Genomic DNA, 16,505 nt, shown 5'->3' on the forward strand with positions numbered 1-16,505 from the left:
GTTAGTCTACACTTGCTGTTTTACGAAACGTGACAAATACTATTGGGAAAAACAACCAGACTAGCATGCGGACTGATTAACTCCGAGAGAACAGCCAAGAGTCCTGTTAACTCCGAGAGAACAGCCAAGAGTCCTGTTAACTCAGAGAGAACAGCCAAGAGTCCTGTTAACTCAGAGAGAACAGCCAAGAGTCCTGTTAACTCCGAGAGAACAGCCAAGAGTCCTGTTAACTCCGAGAGAACAGCCAAGAGTCCTGTTAACTCCGAGAGAACAGCCAAGAGTCCTGTTAACTCCGAGAGAACAGCCAAGAGTCCTGTTAACTCCGAGAGAACAGCCAAGAGTCCTGTTAACTCCGAGAGTACAGCCAAGAGTCCTGTTAACTCCGAGAGAACAGCCAAGAGTCCTGTTAACTCCGAGAGTACAGCCAAGAGTCCTGTTAACTCCGAGAGAACAGCCAGTCAAGAGAAGACAGAGATGACAACCCAGTTACTGTTACTACTCGAACAGGACAACTGTCATAAACAGTCATGAAAGTCTGAGCAAATCACACATTATACCCTCTACCCCAGAGCACGGCGCTTGTAACGCCAGGGTAGTGGGTTCGATCCCCGGGACCACCCATACACAAAAATGTATGCACGCATGACTGTAAGTCGCTTTGGATAAAAGCGTCTGCTAAATGGCATATTATTATTGTGTCCTACTGTGGTTGAAAGTAGTGTTCTATATAGGAAATAGGATGTCATTTGAATAAAATGTTGTTCCTCTCCTCCCTGTAGCGTTGCAGCAGTTGGACTTTGTGGAGGGGCGCAGGCAGCTGTACATGAAGGCAGCGCTGCAGGCCAAACAGAAGAATGACATGGACACAGCCAGAACCCTGCTCCGTACCGCCAAGGGACTGGATCCACTCATAGAGGCCGTCAAGGCGGGCAAACACGTCGACATCAGCAAGGTGAATTTTCTCGAATTCTAAAGGCACAACCTAGACTGACCCTGTCATTACTCCAACCTCGTGAAAGTTACAAACTGACACGTTTTACATTTTTTTGTCAAAAACAACTTTATATTGAAACAGTGCCTTTTCATTTGACGGCCTGCACATGCGCAGTTCGGCGCTATGTGACCGTTAGACCCGATTTTTATGTGTTTCTGCGCATGAGCTTAGCAAGCCAACGTCGCCATAACTTCGCCTAGAAGTGTGATCGAGGATTTCTATTGGAGAAGCAGTTTTTGCATATCTTCTTACTGTCTTTGCCTGTAGTGTAGGAAGTAGGTTTGGGCGATTTTATAACGATTGCATCGTCTATTGACTATGATTTGACAAGTCAACGTTGATGGCGAGAACATCAGTCTGGCAGCGCCATGCAGTGAGCACACAGCAGGGCGACGGGCCAAATGGCCTATTCCCTATTGGCCGTAGCCTAAATGTTCAATACATATGATTGGTCGACTATTGAACGTAATGCGAGAGAACAAGGTAGATTGTAGACCGAGTGGAGATCACCAAAGCAGAGCTAAAAGTCGGATGGGGCCTAACGTGTGTTCTCTCTCCTCTCCAATGTGGGAGGATCATGGGCCTTTTTACAGCGGACACTCTGTTGTCTGGCTTATTGTTTTAACATGTGGGAGGATCATGGGCCTTTTACAGCGGACACTGTCTGGCTTATTGTTTTAACATGTGGGAGGATCATGGGCCTTTTACAGCGGACACTCTGTTGTCTGGCTTATTGTTTTAACATGTGGGAGGATCATGGGCCTCTTTACAGCGGACACTCTGTTGTCTGGCTTATTGTTTTAACATGTGGGAGGATCATGGGCCTTTTTACAGCGGACACTCTGTTGTCTGGCTTATTGTTTTAACGTGTGGGAGGATCATGGGCCTTTTTACAGCGGACACTGTCTGGCTTATTGTTTTAACATGTGGGAGGATCATGGGCCTTTTACAGCGGACACTCTGTTGTCTGGCTTATTGTTTTAACATGTGGGAGGATCATGGGCCTCTTTACAGCGGACACTCTGTTGTCTGGCTTATTGTTTTAACATGTGGGAGGATCATGGGCCTTTTACAGCGGACACTCTGTTGTCTGGCTTATTGTTTTAACGTGTGGGAGGATCATGGGCCTTTTACAGCGGACACTCTGTTGTCTGGCTTATTGTTTTAACATGTGGGAGGATCATGGGCCTTTTTACAGCGGACACTCTGTTGTCTGGCTTATTGTTTTAACATGTGGGATGATCATGGGCCTTTTTACAGCGGACACTCTGTTGTCTGGCTTATTGTTTTAACATGTGGGAGGATCATGGGCCTTTTTACAGCGGACACTCTGTTGTCTGGCTTATTGTTTTAACATGTGGGAGGATCATGGGCCTTTTACAGCGGACACTCTGTTGTCTGGCTTATTGTTTTAACATGTGGGAGGATCATGGGCCTTTTCCAGCGGACACTCTGTTGTCTGGCTTATTGTTTTAACATGTGGGAGGATCATGGGCCTTTTTACAGCGGACACTCTGTTGTCTGGCTTATTGTTTTAACATGTGGGAGGATCATGGGCCTTTTACAGCGGACACTCTGTTGTCTGGCTTATTGTTTTAACGTGTGGGAGGATCATGGGCCTTTTTCCAGCGGACACTCTGTTGTCTGGCTTATTGTTTTAACATGTGGGAGGATCATGGGCCTCTTTACAGCGGACACTCTGTTGTCTGGCTTATTGTTTTAACATGTGGGAGGATCATGGGCCTTTTACAGCGGACACTCTGTTGTCTGGCTTATTGTTTTAACATGTGGGAGGATCATGGGCTTTTTACAGCGGACACTCTGTTGTCTGGCTTATTGTTTTAACATGTGGGAGGATCATGGGCCTTTTCCAGCGGACACTCTGTTGTCTGGCTTATTGTTTTAACATGTGGGAGGATCGTGGGCCTTTTTACAGCGGACACTCTGTTGTCTGGCTTATTGTTTTAACATGTGGGAGGATCATGGGCCTTTTTACAGCGGACACTCTGTTGTCTGGCTTATTGTTTTAACATGTGGGAGGATCATGGGCCTTTTACAGCGGACACTCTGTTGTCTGGCTTATTGTTTTAACGTGTGGGAGGATCATGGGCCTTTTACAGCGGACACTCTGTTGTCTGGCTTATTGTTTTAACATGTGGGAGGATCATGGGCCTTTTTACAGCGGACACTCTGTTGTCTGGCTTATTGTTTTAACATGTGGGAGGATCATGGGCCTTTTACAGCGGACACTCTGTTGTCTGGCTTATTGTTTTAACATGTGGGAGGATCATGGGCCTTTTACAGCGGACACTCTGTTGTCTGGCTTATTGTTTGGAATGTCGCTTACCCATACGATGAAGATGAAATAACAATAGCATACACTTGATACGGCTATAATATTATACTGAACAAAAATATAAACCATTTGAAAGATTTGACTGAGTTACAGTTCATATAAGGAAATCAGTCAATTTAAATAAATACATTAGGCCCTAATCTATGGATTTCACATGACTGGGTAGGGGAGCAGCCATGGGTGGGCCTGGGAGGGCATAGGCCCACCCACTAGGGAGCCAGGCCCAGCCAATAAGAATTTGTTTTTCCCCACAAAAGGGCTTTATTACAGACAGAAATACTCCTCCGCACCCCCCCCCCCCCCTCTCTCCCCTCTCAGACAATCCCGCAGGTGAAGAAGCCGGATATGGAGGTCCTGGGCTGTCGTGGTTACACGTCGTCTGCGGTTGTGAGGCCGGTTGGATATACTGCCAAATTCTCTAAAACAACGTTTGAGGCGGCTTATGGTAGAGAAATTAACATTAAATATCTGGCAACAGCTCTGGTTGACATTCCTGCAGTCAGCATGCCAATTACACGCTCCCTCAAAACTTGAGACATCTGTGGCATAACTGCACATTTTTAGAGTAGCCTTTTATTGTCCCCAGCACAAGGTGCACCTGTGTAATGATCATACAGTTTAATCATTTTATTGATAAGCCACAGCTGTCAGGTGGATGGATTATCTTGGCAAAGGAGAAATGCTCACTAACAGGGATGGAAACAAATTTCTGCACAAAATTTGAGGGAAATAAGCATTTTGTGCGTATGGAACATTTCTGTGATCTTTTATTTCAGCTCATGAAACATTGGACCAACACGTTACACGTTGCGTTTTATTGTTCTGTGTAGTTTTAAAAGGTAAGCTAATGTAACTGAGTATTTTTATGGACAAGAGAAACATGGCCCTACCAATTTTTTTAAATAATCTTGCAGCCTAGATGAGAGAGAACATAACTAGGCCTAACACTGTTTTGTTTTAAGCAATGATTTAACCTCTACGGGATCGGTGTCCCGTATACGGGACGGTTGAGCTAACGTGCGCTAATGTGATTAGCATGACTGTTGTCAGTAACAGCAAACTTTCCAGGACATAGACATGTCTTATATGGGCAGAAAGCTTAAATTCTTGTTAATCTAACTGCACTGTCCAATTTACAGTAGCTATTACAGTGAAAATATACCATGCTATTGTTTGAGGAGAGTGCAGAACAACAAAAAACTTATCACGGCAACTGGTTTGATACATTCACCTCTGAAGGTAAATAATGTACTTACATTCAGTAATCTTGCTCTGATTTGTCATCCTAAGGGTCCCAGAGATAAAATGTAGTGTAGTTTTGTTTGATAAAATCCATTTTTATATTCAAATGTAGGAACTGGGTTCTACAGTTTGAACCCTTGCTGTCTCTGGCTCCACACCCACCCCGCCCGGCCATCTAGATGTGTGAAAGTTAGTGTATAAGCTAATGATCCATCATGTATGACATTCCTGGGAGTGTGTAAACTTACATTTTTTATTACCACATAATTTTTGTATATTCTCTATAGTTATATACTTGAAAATATATCAATTGACCAATTCGGCACATTTGGGCAGAATTGATACAAAATAGTCCAGTATTCACTGGATCAATCTGAAACTTTGCACACACTGATGCCATCTAGTGGCCAAAATCTAAATTGTGCCTAAACTGCAATATTATATTGTGGCCTTTCTCTTGCATTTCAAAGATGATGGAACATTCATTTTTTATTTTTTTATTTTGAAAAGGCATGTTCTTTTGTTTGTATTATCTTTTACCAGATCTAATGTGTTATATTCTCCTACGTTTAATTTCACATTTCCACAAACTTCAAAGTGTTTCCTTTCAAATGGTATCAATAATATGCATATCCTCGCTTCAGGTCCTGAGCTACAGGCAGTTAGATTTGGGTATGTCATTTTAGGCGAACGTCTTAGGGTCTGGTCCTTATGAGCTTTTTAATGAGGTTGTTTGTGGCTTTGTAACAATTTTAAATAAGGATGACATTATGCAGCAGATCACAGTTTAACCAATGTCCTTTTATAGTGGCTTCCCCCCCCCCCCCCCCCCCCGCCCAACAATGTTTGGATGGGACAGTGTCATTCCAGACATCTCTCTACCTTTAGTAGGAAGGAACTACAATCCTCTACCTCTGTGGTGTAACGCCCTGTCTGTCTGTGCTGTTCTCTAGGTGCCGTCGCCCCCTGGTGACGAGGATGAGGACTTCATCCTGGTTCATCACAGTGACGTCCAGATCTCCGAGAAGGCGGGGGAGGTCTACACTCAACTGGCCAAGATACTGAAGGAACAGTACGAGGTACTAATTATCAACTGCTTGTTAGATCATGAAAGGAGAGGCTTTTACACACCTCCAAACTCAAAAGGCTAGCCAAAAAAGAGAAGTGTGGATATGTTAACAGAAAGGAGCCCAGAGGAAACCCTGCATTACCACTTGTCCTCTTCTGCCTTTTGACCTCCCACTGTACTGACATTTAGTCATGAAGCATTTATTTTTCTCTCTCCTCTAGAAGTGCATGACTTACTCCAAGCAGTTCACTCATCTGGGTAACATCACTGAGACCACCAAGTAAGAGAGCGCCATCACTGCATACCGTACACATCTAGCCTGTCTGTCTGCATGGAATACTAACATGCATTATACAACGCCAACTAACACACACTTTTAACATGCAACGTGGACCAACACACACATTATGTTGGCGTTGTGGTACTGATGTTCCTCCCGGTGTGTGTGTGTGTGTGTGTGTGTGTGTGTGTGTGTGTGCTGCAGGTTTGAGAAGATGGCAGAGAGCTGTAAGACGAGTCTGGAGATGTTGAAGCTGTCCCAGTCTAAGGGACTGGACCCTCCTAAACATCACTTTGAGGAGAGGACATACCACACCGTCAGGTTGTTGTCTCTCTTTCTCTGTCTACCGATATCTCTCGCACGCTCTCTCGTTCTTAATCTCCCTCTTCTGTGTTATCCTGTGTCTCTCCCTCTCTCTCTGTCTCTCTCTCTCTCTCTCTCTCTCCCTCTCCCCCTCCCCCTCTCTGTCTCTCTCTCTCCCTCCCCCTCCCCCTCTCTCCCTCCCCCTCCCTCCCCCTCCCTCCCTCCCTCCCTCCCCCTCTCTCCCTCCCCCTCCCCCTCCCCCTCTCCCCCTCCCCCTCCCCCTCTCCCCCTCCCCCTCTCTCCCTCCCCCTCTCTGTCTCTCTCTCTCCCTCCCCCTCTCTCCCCCTCTCTAGGATCTTCCCAGAGCTCAGTAGTACAGAGATGGTGGTAGTGGTAGTGAGAGGGATGAACCTGCCTGCTCCTTCAGGTAACATTGACCCCCTGTATCCCCCCTGTGTTCCCCTGTATCCCCCCTGTGTTCCCCTGTATCCCCCCCGTGTTCCCCTGTAAACCCTCCTGTATTCCCCCTGTATTCCCCCTGTATTTCCCCTGTATTTCCCCTGTATTCCCCCTGTATTCCCCCTGTATTTCCTCCTGTATTTCCCCTGTATTCCCCCTGTATTCCCCCTGTATTCCCCCTGTATTTCCCCTGTATTCCCCCTGTATTCCCCCTGTATTCCTCCTGTATTCCCCCTGTATTCCCCCTGTATTCCCCCTGTATTCCCCCTGTATTTCCTCCTGTATTTCCCCTGTATTCCCCCTGTATTCCCCCTGTAGTTCCCCTGTATCCCCCCCGTGTTCCCCTGTAAACCCTCCTGTATTCCTCCTGTATTCCCCCTGTTTCCTCCTGTATTCCCCCTGTATTCCTCCTGTATTCCTCCTGTATTCCCCCGTGATGGTGGTGGTGAACTCATTGATCCAGCTCTCTGGAACAGCACCCAGGTATTGAGTCAGCTCCTCTCTGACCTCTCACTGACCTCTCTCTGACCTCCCTCTGACCTCTCTCCTCAGGTGTAGCTACCAATGACCTGGATGCCTATGTGAAGTTTGACTTCCCCTACCCCAGTACGGTGAGTTGGTAGGATACAGCTCTGGTTACCAACCGGTTCTTGGAGACTCACATCCGTTGCACATATTTGTTCTAATCCAGCACTAGCACACCATATTCACATAATCAACTAATCATCAAGCCCTTCATTAGTTGAATCAGGTGTGCTGTGCTCCAAGCTATAGTATGCCTATTGATTGGTCTGAGAAGGGCTGTAGGGTGGTAGTGGTAATGGTGGTATCAGCAGTAGTAGTAGTTGTTTTACGTCATTTAGCAGATGCTCTTATCCAGAGCGACTTACAAATTGGTGCATTCACCTTATAGCCAGTGGGATAACCACTTTACAGTATTTTTTTTTTGGGGGGGGTCGGGTAAGGGGGGGTAGAAGGATTACTTTATCCTATCCCAGGTATTCCTTAGAGGTGGGGTTTCAAGTGTCTCCGGAAGGTGGTGAGTGACTCCGCTGTCCTGGCGTCGTGAGGGAGCTTGTTCCACCATTGGGGTGCCAGAGCAGCGAACAGTTTTGACTGGGCTGAGCGGGAACTGTGCTTCCGCAGAGGTAGGGGGGCCAGCAGGCCAGAGTTGGATGAACGCAATGCCCTCGTTTGGGTGTAGGGACTGATCAAAGCCCGAAGGTACAGAGGTGCCGTTCCCCTCGCTGCTCCAAAGGCAAGCACCATGGTCTTGTAGCAGATGCGAGCTTCAACTGGAAGCCAGTGGAGTGTGCGGAGGAGCGGGGTGACGTGAGAGAACTTGGGAAGGTTGAACACCAGACGGGCTGCGGCATTCTGGATGAGTTGTAGGGGTTTAATGGCACAGGCAGGGAGCCCAGCCAACAGCGAGTTGCAGTAATCCAGACGGGAGATGACAAGTGCCTGGATTAGGACCTGTGCCGCTTCCTGTGTAAGGCAGGGTCGTACTCTCCGAATGTTGTAGAGCATGAACCCACAGGATCGGGTCACCGTCTTGATGTTAGCGGAGAACGACAGGGTGTTGTCCAGGGTCACGCCAAGGCTCTTCGCACTCTGGGAGGAGGACACAACGGAGTTGTCAACCGTGATGGCGAGATCATGGAACGGGCAGTCCTTCCCCGGGAGGAAGAGCAGCTCCGTCTTGCCGAGGTTCAGCTTGAGGTGGTGATCCGTCATCCATACTGATATGTCTGCCAGACATGCAGAGATGCGATTCGCCACCTGGTTATCAGAAGGGGGAAAGGAGAAGATTAGTTGTGTCGTCTGCGTAGCAATGATAGGAGAGGCCATGTGAGGATATGACAGAGCCAAGTGACTTGGTGTATAGCGAGAATAGGAGAGGGCCTAGAACTGAGCCCTGGGGGACACCAGTGGTGAGAGCACGTGGTGCGGAGACAGATTCTCGCCACGCCACTTGGTAGGAGCGACCGGTCAGGTAGGACGCAATCCAAGAGTGAGCCGCGCCGGAGATGCCCAGCTCGGAGAGGGTGGAGAGGAGGATCTGATGGTTCACAGTATCAAAGGCAGCAGACAGGTCTAGAAGGACAAGAGCAGAGGAGAGAGAGTTAGCTTTAGCAGTGCGGAGAGCCTCCGTGACACAGAGAAGAGCAGTCTCAGTTGAATGACCAGTCTTGAAACCTGACTGGTTTGGATCAAGAAGTATTCAGCAGGGAGGAGAAGGTGGCAAAGAGCTTCCTAGGGTTAGAGGCAGATGCTTGGAATTTAGAGTGGTAGAAAGTGGCTTTAGCAGCAGAAACAGATGAAGAAAATGTATAGAGGAGGGAGTGAAAAGATGCCAGGTCGGCAGGGAGTTTAGTTTTCTTCCATTTCCGCTCAGCTGCCCGGAGCTCTGTTCTGTGAGCTCGCAATGAGTCATCAAGCCACGGAGCTGGAGGGGAGGACCGAGCCGGCCGGGAGGATAGGGGACATAGAGAGTCAAAGGATGCAGAAAGGGAGGAGAGGAGGGTTGAGGAGGCAGAATCAGGAGATTGGAGGGAGAAGGATTGAACAGAGGGAAGAGATGATAGGATGGAAGAGGAGAGAGTAGCGGGAGAGAGAGAGTGAAGGTTGCGACGGCGCATTACCATCTGAGTAGGGGCAGAGTGAGTAGTGTTGGAGGAGAGCGAGAGAGAAAAGGATACAAAGTAGTGGTCGGAGACTTGGAGGGGAGTTGCAGTGAGATTAGTAGAAGAACAGCATCTAGTAAAGATGAGGTCAAGCGTATTGCCTGCCTTGTGAGTAGGGGGGGACGGTGAGAGGGTGAGGTCAAAAGAGGAGAGGAGTGGAAAGAAGGAGGCAGAGAGAAATTAGTCAAAGGTAGACGTAGGTAGGTTGAAGTCACCCAGAACTGTGAGGGGTGAGCCATCCTCAGGAAAGGAACTTATCAAGGCGTCAAGCTCATTGATGAACTCTCCAAGGGAACCTGGAGGGCGATAAATTACAAGGATGTTAAGCTTGAATGGGCTAGTGACTGTGACAGCATGGAATTCAAATGAGGAGATAGACAGATGGGTCAGGGGAAAAAGAGAGAATGTCCACTTGAGAGAGATGAGGATTCCTGTGCCACCACCCCTCTGACCAGATGCTCTCGGGGTATGTGAGAACACATGGTCAGACGAGGAGAGAGCAGTAGGAGAAGCAGTGTTTTCTGTGGTAATCCATGTTTCCGTCAGCGCCAAGAAGTCGAGGGACTGGAGGGTAGCATAGGCTGAGATGAACTCTGCCTTGTTGGCAGCAGAATGGCAGTTCCAGAGGCTGCCTGAGACCTGGAACTCCACGTGGGTGGTGCGTGCAGGGACCACCAGGTTAGAGAGGCAGCAGCCACGCGGTGTGAGGCGTTTGTATAGCCTGTGCGGAGAGGAGAGAACAGGGATAGACAGAGGCATAGTTGACAGGCTACAGATAATGGCTACAATAATGCAAAGGAGGTCGGAATGAAATGAACTAAACATCTGGGAAAGGAGAGAGCGGGGCCTCCCTCACGTTTCACTGACACACCCAAATATAACTCTCCCAACTTCCACCTCAGAAACTAATTGTTGTAAACAACAGCGGTTCAATGTTTTCTAGGAATAGACTAACTTAGTTTATTCAGCTAGCTAACTTGGTACAGTATTCTTCCGTGAAAATCGTCCAGGGCACCTAGTCATATGACGCCACAGCCAACTAGCATGCCGGACTCCAACAACACGGTTTAGCACCAATACTCGGCCACAACAAACCACCAGTGTGTCAACACGCCAAGCAGATCATTCGTGTCCGTGTCTAACATTTACATTTACATTTTAGTCATTTAGCAGACGCTCTTATCCAGATCGACTTACAGTTAGTGAGTACATACATCATTTTTTTTATACTGGCCCCCATGGGAATCGAACCCACAACCCTGGCATTGCAAACGCCATGCTCTACCAATTGAGCTACATCCCTGCCGGTCATTCCCTCCCCTACCTTGGACGACGCTGAGCCAATTGTGCGCCGCCCCATGGTTCTCCCGGTCACGGCCGGCTACGACAGAGCCTGGATTCGAACCAGGATCTCTAGTGGCACAGCTAGCACTGCGCCACTCGGGAGTGGGTTGTGGGTTAGTCCCGACAGCTTGAGCGAGTCCGTCGTCAACTTATTCAGCCAGTTAGTTAGCTACAATAGTTAGCATACTAGCTAGCCATTGCTTTCAGACAAAGAAGAAACCCCTCCTCCCACGGCACGAACACACAGAGAGAGCCAAGCTAACGTTAACTAGTCACCCATGTCCCGAATTCCCTTGAACGACTCGGGCTACCAGTATGTAAAAACAAAACACAAATATAGGTTATAACTTACCCCTAGCAGCTACTGTTAGCTAGCCATGTGCAAAGCTAGCCACTGAATTGACTCAGCCAGTTCGCGTCTGTTCGCTAGGTCGTTCCAGCTATTGTTTTACTAGTAGCTATCCAGGTAGCAACAAGCTAGCTAAATTTCAAGCACAGTAGCCACTAGTAGTAATAGTAGTAGCAGCAGTAGTAATAATCTCTATTTGAACTAATGTCTATCTTCTCCTCTGATCTCAGGAGCAACCCCAGAAACACAGAACTGCTGTGATCAAGAACACTAACTCCCCAGGTAATGCCCAGGACCGTGGTGTCTGTGGTGTGTCTGTACATAGGTTAACCCCATTTCATGTGTGGCTCATGTCTCTGTGCTCCAGAGTTCAACCAGAGCTTCACTCTGAACATCAACCGGAACCACAGAGGCTTCAGGAGAGCGGTCCAATCCAAAGGACTCAAACTGGAGCTGCTGCACAAAGGGTACATTACACCACACACACACACACACACACACACACACACACACACACACACACACCACACACACCACACACACCACACACCACACACACCACACACACCACACACCACACACACACACACACACACACACACACCACACACCACACACCACACACACACACACACACACACACACACACACACACACACACACACACACACACCACACACCACACACCACACACCACACACCACACACCACACACACACACACACACACACCACACACCACACACCACACACACCACACCACACACACACACACCACACACCACACACACACACAACCTTGTGACCCTCGATGAGTGGAGGTGTTTTGATCCTTTCAAGTGACAGTGATGTGAGGTCTTTGTGTGTGTCATGTGACAGGGGTTTCCTGCGGAGCGACAAGCCTATAGGGACGGCCCACATCAAACTGGAGAAACTGGAGACCGAGAGTGAAGTACGAGAGATAGTGGAGGTAAGGGAGAGAGGGAGGGAGGGAGGGAGAGAGAGAGGGAATTGTAAATACAACCTATGTTTTAGTTATTTTCCCATTTGTACTTTAACTATTTACACATCATTACAACACTGTATATATACATATGACATTTGAAATGTCTTTATTATTTTTGTAACTTTTGTGAGTGTAATGTTGACTGTTGTTTATTTCACTTTTGTTTATTATCTGTTTCCCATGCCAATAAAGCCCTTTGAATTGAGAGAGATACCTATTCAGAGAGAGAGAGACCTAAAAGTCTCTGAAAAAAGTATTTGATCCCCTGCTGATTTTGTACGTTTGCCCACTGACAAAGAAATGATCAGTCTATAATTTTAATGGTAGGTTTATTTGAACAGTGAGAGACAGAATAACAACAACAAAAATCCAGAAAAACGCATGTCAAAAATGTTATAAATTGATTTGCATTTTAATGAGGGAAAAAATTAAAGTAGTAGTAGTTGGCAATATCAGTGGGTTTTGTGATGAATGAGCCATCTGATTCAATGAATGATGGAGCAGAGTTTGCCTTTTTGCCCACAATTTCATTTAAGCGCCAAAGCTTTTTACTATCCTCCTATCCTCATTTATCTTTGTTTCATAGTGGAGCTTCTTCTTCTTATTCAGCGTCTGGTTGCTCGTCGGACCAACAAATATTCTTCACATCAACAACAAAGGAATAACTACAAAACTTCTTATATGACCTCTTTTACAGAATATTAGGCCCAGCCGTTGGAACTTTGGTTTTCCTAGATATGGCTACTATATTGTGATCACTACATCTGATGGATTTGGATACTGCTTTCAAACACATTTCTGCAGCATTATGACAACTCAGCGACACAATGGTAGGGATTAAATTAGCTGGACTTGGGTCATTGATAAGTCATTGTCTCAACGCAGCCTTATAATGCTGTGAAAGGATCCAGGATCCCAAATGATTTGGGTGGATCCCATCCTCCTTATAATACAGCTTTGTTTCCATAAGGTAACAAAATTGTCAATAAATGTTTCACCCACAGAGCTGCAATAGTCTCGTAGCCAGTTATGGAGGACTAAAAGTCTGCTGAACCGTTCAATGCCACGATTTAGGGAGGGCAGAGGAACAGATACTATGGGGCGTTTGTTGGTGTCAAGTAGAGACCCAATCAGTTCTTTAAAATCCATCTTCAGCTGTTCTGAGCTGCCCTTCATAATATAATTTATAATCTACTTGTTAAACTACATAACACGCTGGCAAAATAATCTACTTGTTAAACTACATAACAAATGTTCTGATCAGTGCTAATAGAGCCTACTAGACAAGATGATCATGAGCTGCACTCACCTCAACCTAGCTAACAAAAATCCCCACACGTCTCAAAGCAGTTTGAAAGGAATATGAGTGAACTGTTTTGGTTGTGTGTTTTAGTGATACTACGTTTTATACTACAGGTGATAGATGGTCGTAAGCCTACAGGAGGACGTGTGGAGGTCAAGGTTCGCCTGAGAGAGCCTCTGAGTGGACAGGACCTTCAGACAACCACAGAACGCTGGTTAGTCCTGGACCAGTCACAGGTAAACACCACAGAACCCTGGTTAGTCCTGGACCAGTCACGGGTAAACACCACAGAACGCTGGTTATTCCTGGACCAGTCACGGGTAAACACCACAGAACGCTGGTTAGTCCTGGACCAGTCACGGGTAAACACCACAGAACCCTGGTTATTCCTGGACCAGTCACAGGTAAACACCACAGAACCCTGGTTATTCCTGGACCAGTCACGGGTAAACACCACAGAACCCTGGTTAGTCCTGGACCAGTCACGGGTAAACACCACAGAACCCTGGTTATTCCTGGACCAGTCACGGGTACACACCACAGAACCCTGGTTAGTCCTGGACCAGTCACGGGTAAACACCACAGAACCCTGGTTAGTCCTGGACCAGTCACAGGTAAACACCACAGAACGCTGGTTAGTCCTGGACCAGTCACGGGTACACACCACAGAACCCTGGTTAGTCCTGGACCAGTAACAGTTATATTTGGAGCAAGGAGTTTGGCTCATAGTTAAAGGCCAAAGTGTAGTTTCCCCTGTCAGACCGTTGAGTTCTAGCGTGATTGTGGCCCTGACATTCGATAACCTTTGCCTCTGGTTGGTCCTCCAGGTTCTTCTCTAACTGCTGCTTAGCTGGGAGTACTAGGAAGACTTTTAAAAAGGTAGGTGGAACTTCCTCTCCCCAACATACTTTTGTGTGGAAGTTAAAATAGAAATTTAGTGATCAACTCAATTACCTTTCTGTCTCACAGATGGAACACTCCCATTGTCCTCTGATGATGATGATGATGGATGACGATGTCGTGGCTGGCCTGTTTATAGTCTTCCAGGGTTCTGGCGGTCCGACACAGTCAACACGGGTCTTTAGCTTGTAAACGTTTTGCACACTGAGAGACGGAGCTTCTTTTCACTCTAGGGGGAATGGGCTCCATGTATAACCTTAAGTTAACATTTGGCCAGGATTCAATCCAAGGCGCGCTGCACTTGACTTATACAGGTCATTATTTTACACTTGTGCCGATTTGAATCCCAGCCCGAGTTCATTACCATGCTGATTTAAAAGACAGCTACCTAGTTAGTTTCTGTAATATATTATCCACCTATGCACTAACACTACCAAAGTAATCACTGTTGCTGTACGATGCTGCATATTTGAATTGCCTTGATTAGCTGCCATACTGTTCATGATTACAGTAATAATGTGCGACAGAACTTGCATCTCTCAAATGTAATTATTCGCTACGTTGTTGGTTGTTGTTCCCAGGATTATTATTATTTTTTTTTTATTGATTTTTTTCACTGGAACCAGGATTCAATCCAGATTAGATCCCCGGTATCGCCGCTTTACATTTTTAAAGGTAATTTCCTATTGAGCAGACATCTGCAGCGTTCACCTTGAATGCGATCTCAGCGAACGTGGGAACATTGCCTTTTTAAAAGCTGCATTGTGGACTAGAGCGTAGGGGATGTAATCCCGGTCCTAATGGCAGAACGGGAGAATCCTCACGGGTTGAATCCCGGCCCTAATGGCAGAACGGGAGAATCCTCACGGGTTGAATCCCGGCCCTAATGGCAGAACGGGAGAATCCTCACGGGTTGAATCCCGGCCCTAATGGCAGAACGGGAGAATCCTCACGGGTTGAATCCCGGCCCTAATGGCAGAACGGGAGAATCCTCACGCGCACACAGATGTCTTGGCTACCACCGTTACTGAACATTCAAAGGCAATTGGTCAACTGACATAAGCATTGTCATAGGTACTCTATAAAGGTTTAATGTAATGGTTATCAGGCTACATAGCTCTTCTGACTGTGGCACTTTGAGCTGGATAATATAGATCTGTGTCTGAAGTGACCCACTATTCCCTTTGGGCCCTGGTCAAAACTAGTGCACTAAATGGGGAATAGAGGGTTATTTGGGATGCAGATAATGTCTGATTTTGTTATCTCACTGTTATGTGATATGATGTGTGGTTGATGCTTAACTGCATGTTGTTTGAGAAAGATGTCACTTATCTTGTGGTGGTGGTTGGGATTGTTCCGGTCATTTCTCTTTGTGTTGAAGAGACTCATAAGTTTTACACTTTATAGCTGTGAAACTTTGGTACACATAGGAATTATATCATCCGTGAGTTGGGTTCAGCTGAGCTTTTTGCCAAGGACATTTTTTTTATGTCTGTGTGCAAATTTAAAGTAGTATTTTATGAAAATAGGTAATTTAAAATGCTTAACAGCAAAGCCATTATGGTTACAGGGCGGGTTTCCTGGACACGGATTAAGCCTATACTGGACTAAGAAGCTTTTCAATGGAGACTCTTCACTGAACATCATTATTTTGGTCCAGGGCAGTCTGTGTTCGGGAAACTGGCCCACAGTCTGAGCCAATTATATCCCCCCCATTCCCTACTGATAGCCTATTATATCCCACTATAACTTTACAATGTTGCTTGTGTCAGAATATTTCAAACTGATGACTTATAATACAGTGCATCAATGCGGTCCCGTCATTTCCAAATAAATATTTTATTAATTATACATTTTAAGTAATTTTTATTTCTTAACAAAATGCAACTGTTTCCTTTCCTCTCCTCCAATGTGTTTTTGGATGTATATTTTGGCACATTTATCATAAAGAGACTTAAAACTGTAGACTTTATCCAACCTAGGGTGCCTTCCCTGAATCAATCCCCAAATGTGTATTTGGGGTAAAAAGGAAGCATGCATTTCACTTTTCTGTAAGTTTTTAATTATACATATATACTACAGGTTTTGATTAGACTGCTTTTGACATTCGTAGTATACAATAAAGAAAAAAGATTTGTGCTTTTCATACATATAATTTATTTTCTTTTTTTAGATTGATGTCAATGTTAAAAATAATCTGGATTTTCTTAATCC

At 46.2% G+C, this 16,505-nt stretch overlaps 1 protein-coding gene across 1 annotated transcript in view; it reads left to right on the top strand.

Moving 5' to 3' along the window:
• Window positions 1–16,142, top strand: part of LOC311125654 (coiled-coil and C2 domain-containing protein 1B-like) — a 41,066-nt gene extending 24,924 nt beyond the window's left edge. Inside the window, exons 14-25 of the mRNA XM_084199688.1 lie at window positions 780–952; window positions 5,546–5,671; window positions 5,883–5,941; window positions 6,146–6,262; window positions 6,598–6,671; window positions 7,256–7,314; window positions 11,314–11,365; window positions 11,451–11,550; window positions 11,962–12,052; window positions 13,505–13,627; window positions 14,219–14,270; window positions 14,361–16,142. Coding sequence (XP_084055814.1) covers window positions 780–952; window positions 5,546–5,671; window positions 5,883–5,941; window positions 6,146–6,262; window positions 6,598–6,671; window positions 7,256–7,314; window positions 11,314–11,365; window positions 11,451–11,550; window positions 11,962–12,052; window positions 13,505–13,627; window positions 14,219–14,230 — 986 coding nt within the window. The 3' untranslated portion in view covers window positions 14,231–14,270; window positions 14,361–16,142. The remainder of the gene's footprint in view (window positions 1–779; window positions 953–5,545; window positions 5,672–5,882; window positions 5,942–6,145; window positions 6,263–6,597; window positions 6,672–7,255; window positions 7,315–11,313; window positions 11,366–11,450; window positions 11,551–11,961; window positions 12,053–13,504; window positions 13,628–14,218; window positions 14,271–14,360) is intronic.
• The last annotated feature ends 363 nt before the right edge of the window (window positions 16,143–16,505 follow it).

This window comes from Coregonus lavaretus, assembly GCF_964263955.1.
Source record: "Coregonus lavaretus genome assembly, contig: HAP1_SCAFFOLD_1912, whole genome shotgun sequence".
Lineage (NCBI taxonomy): Eukaryota > Metazoa > Chordata > Actinopteri > Salmoniformes > Salmonidae > Coregonus > Coregonus lavaretus.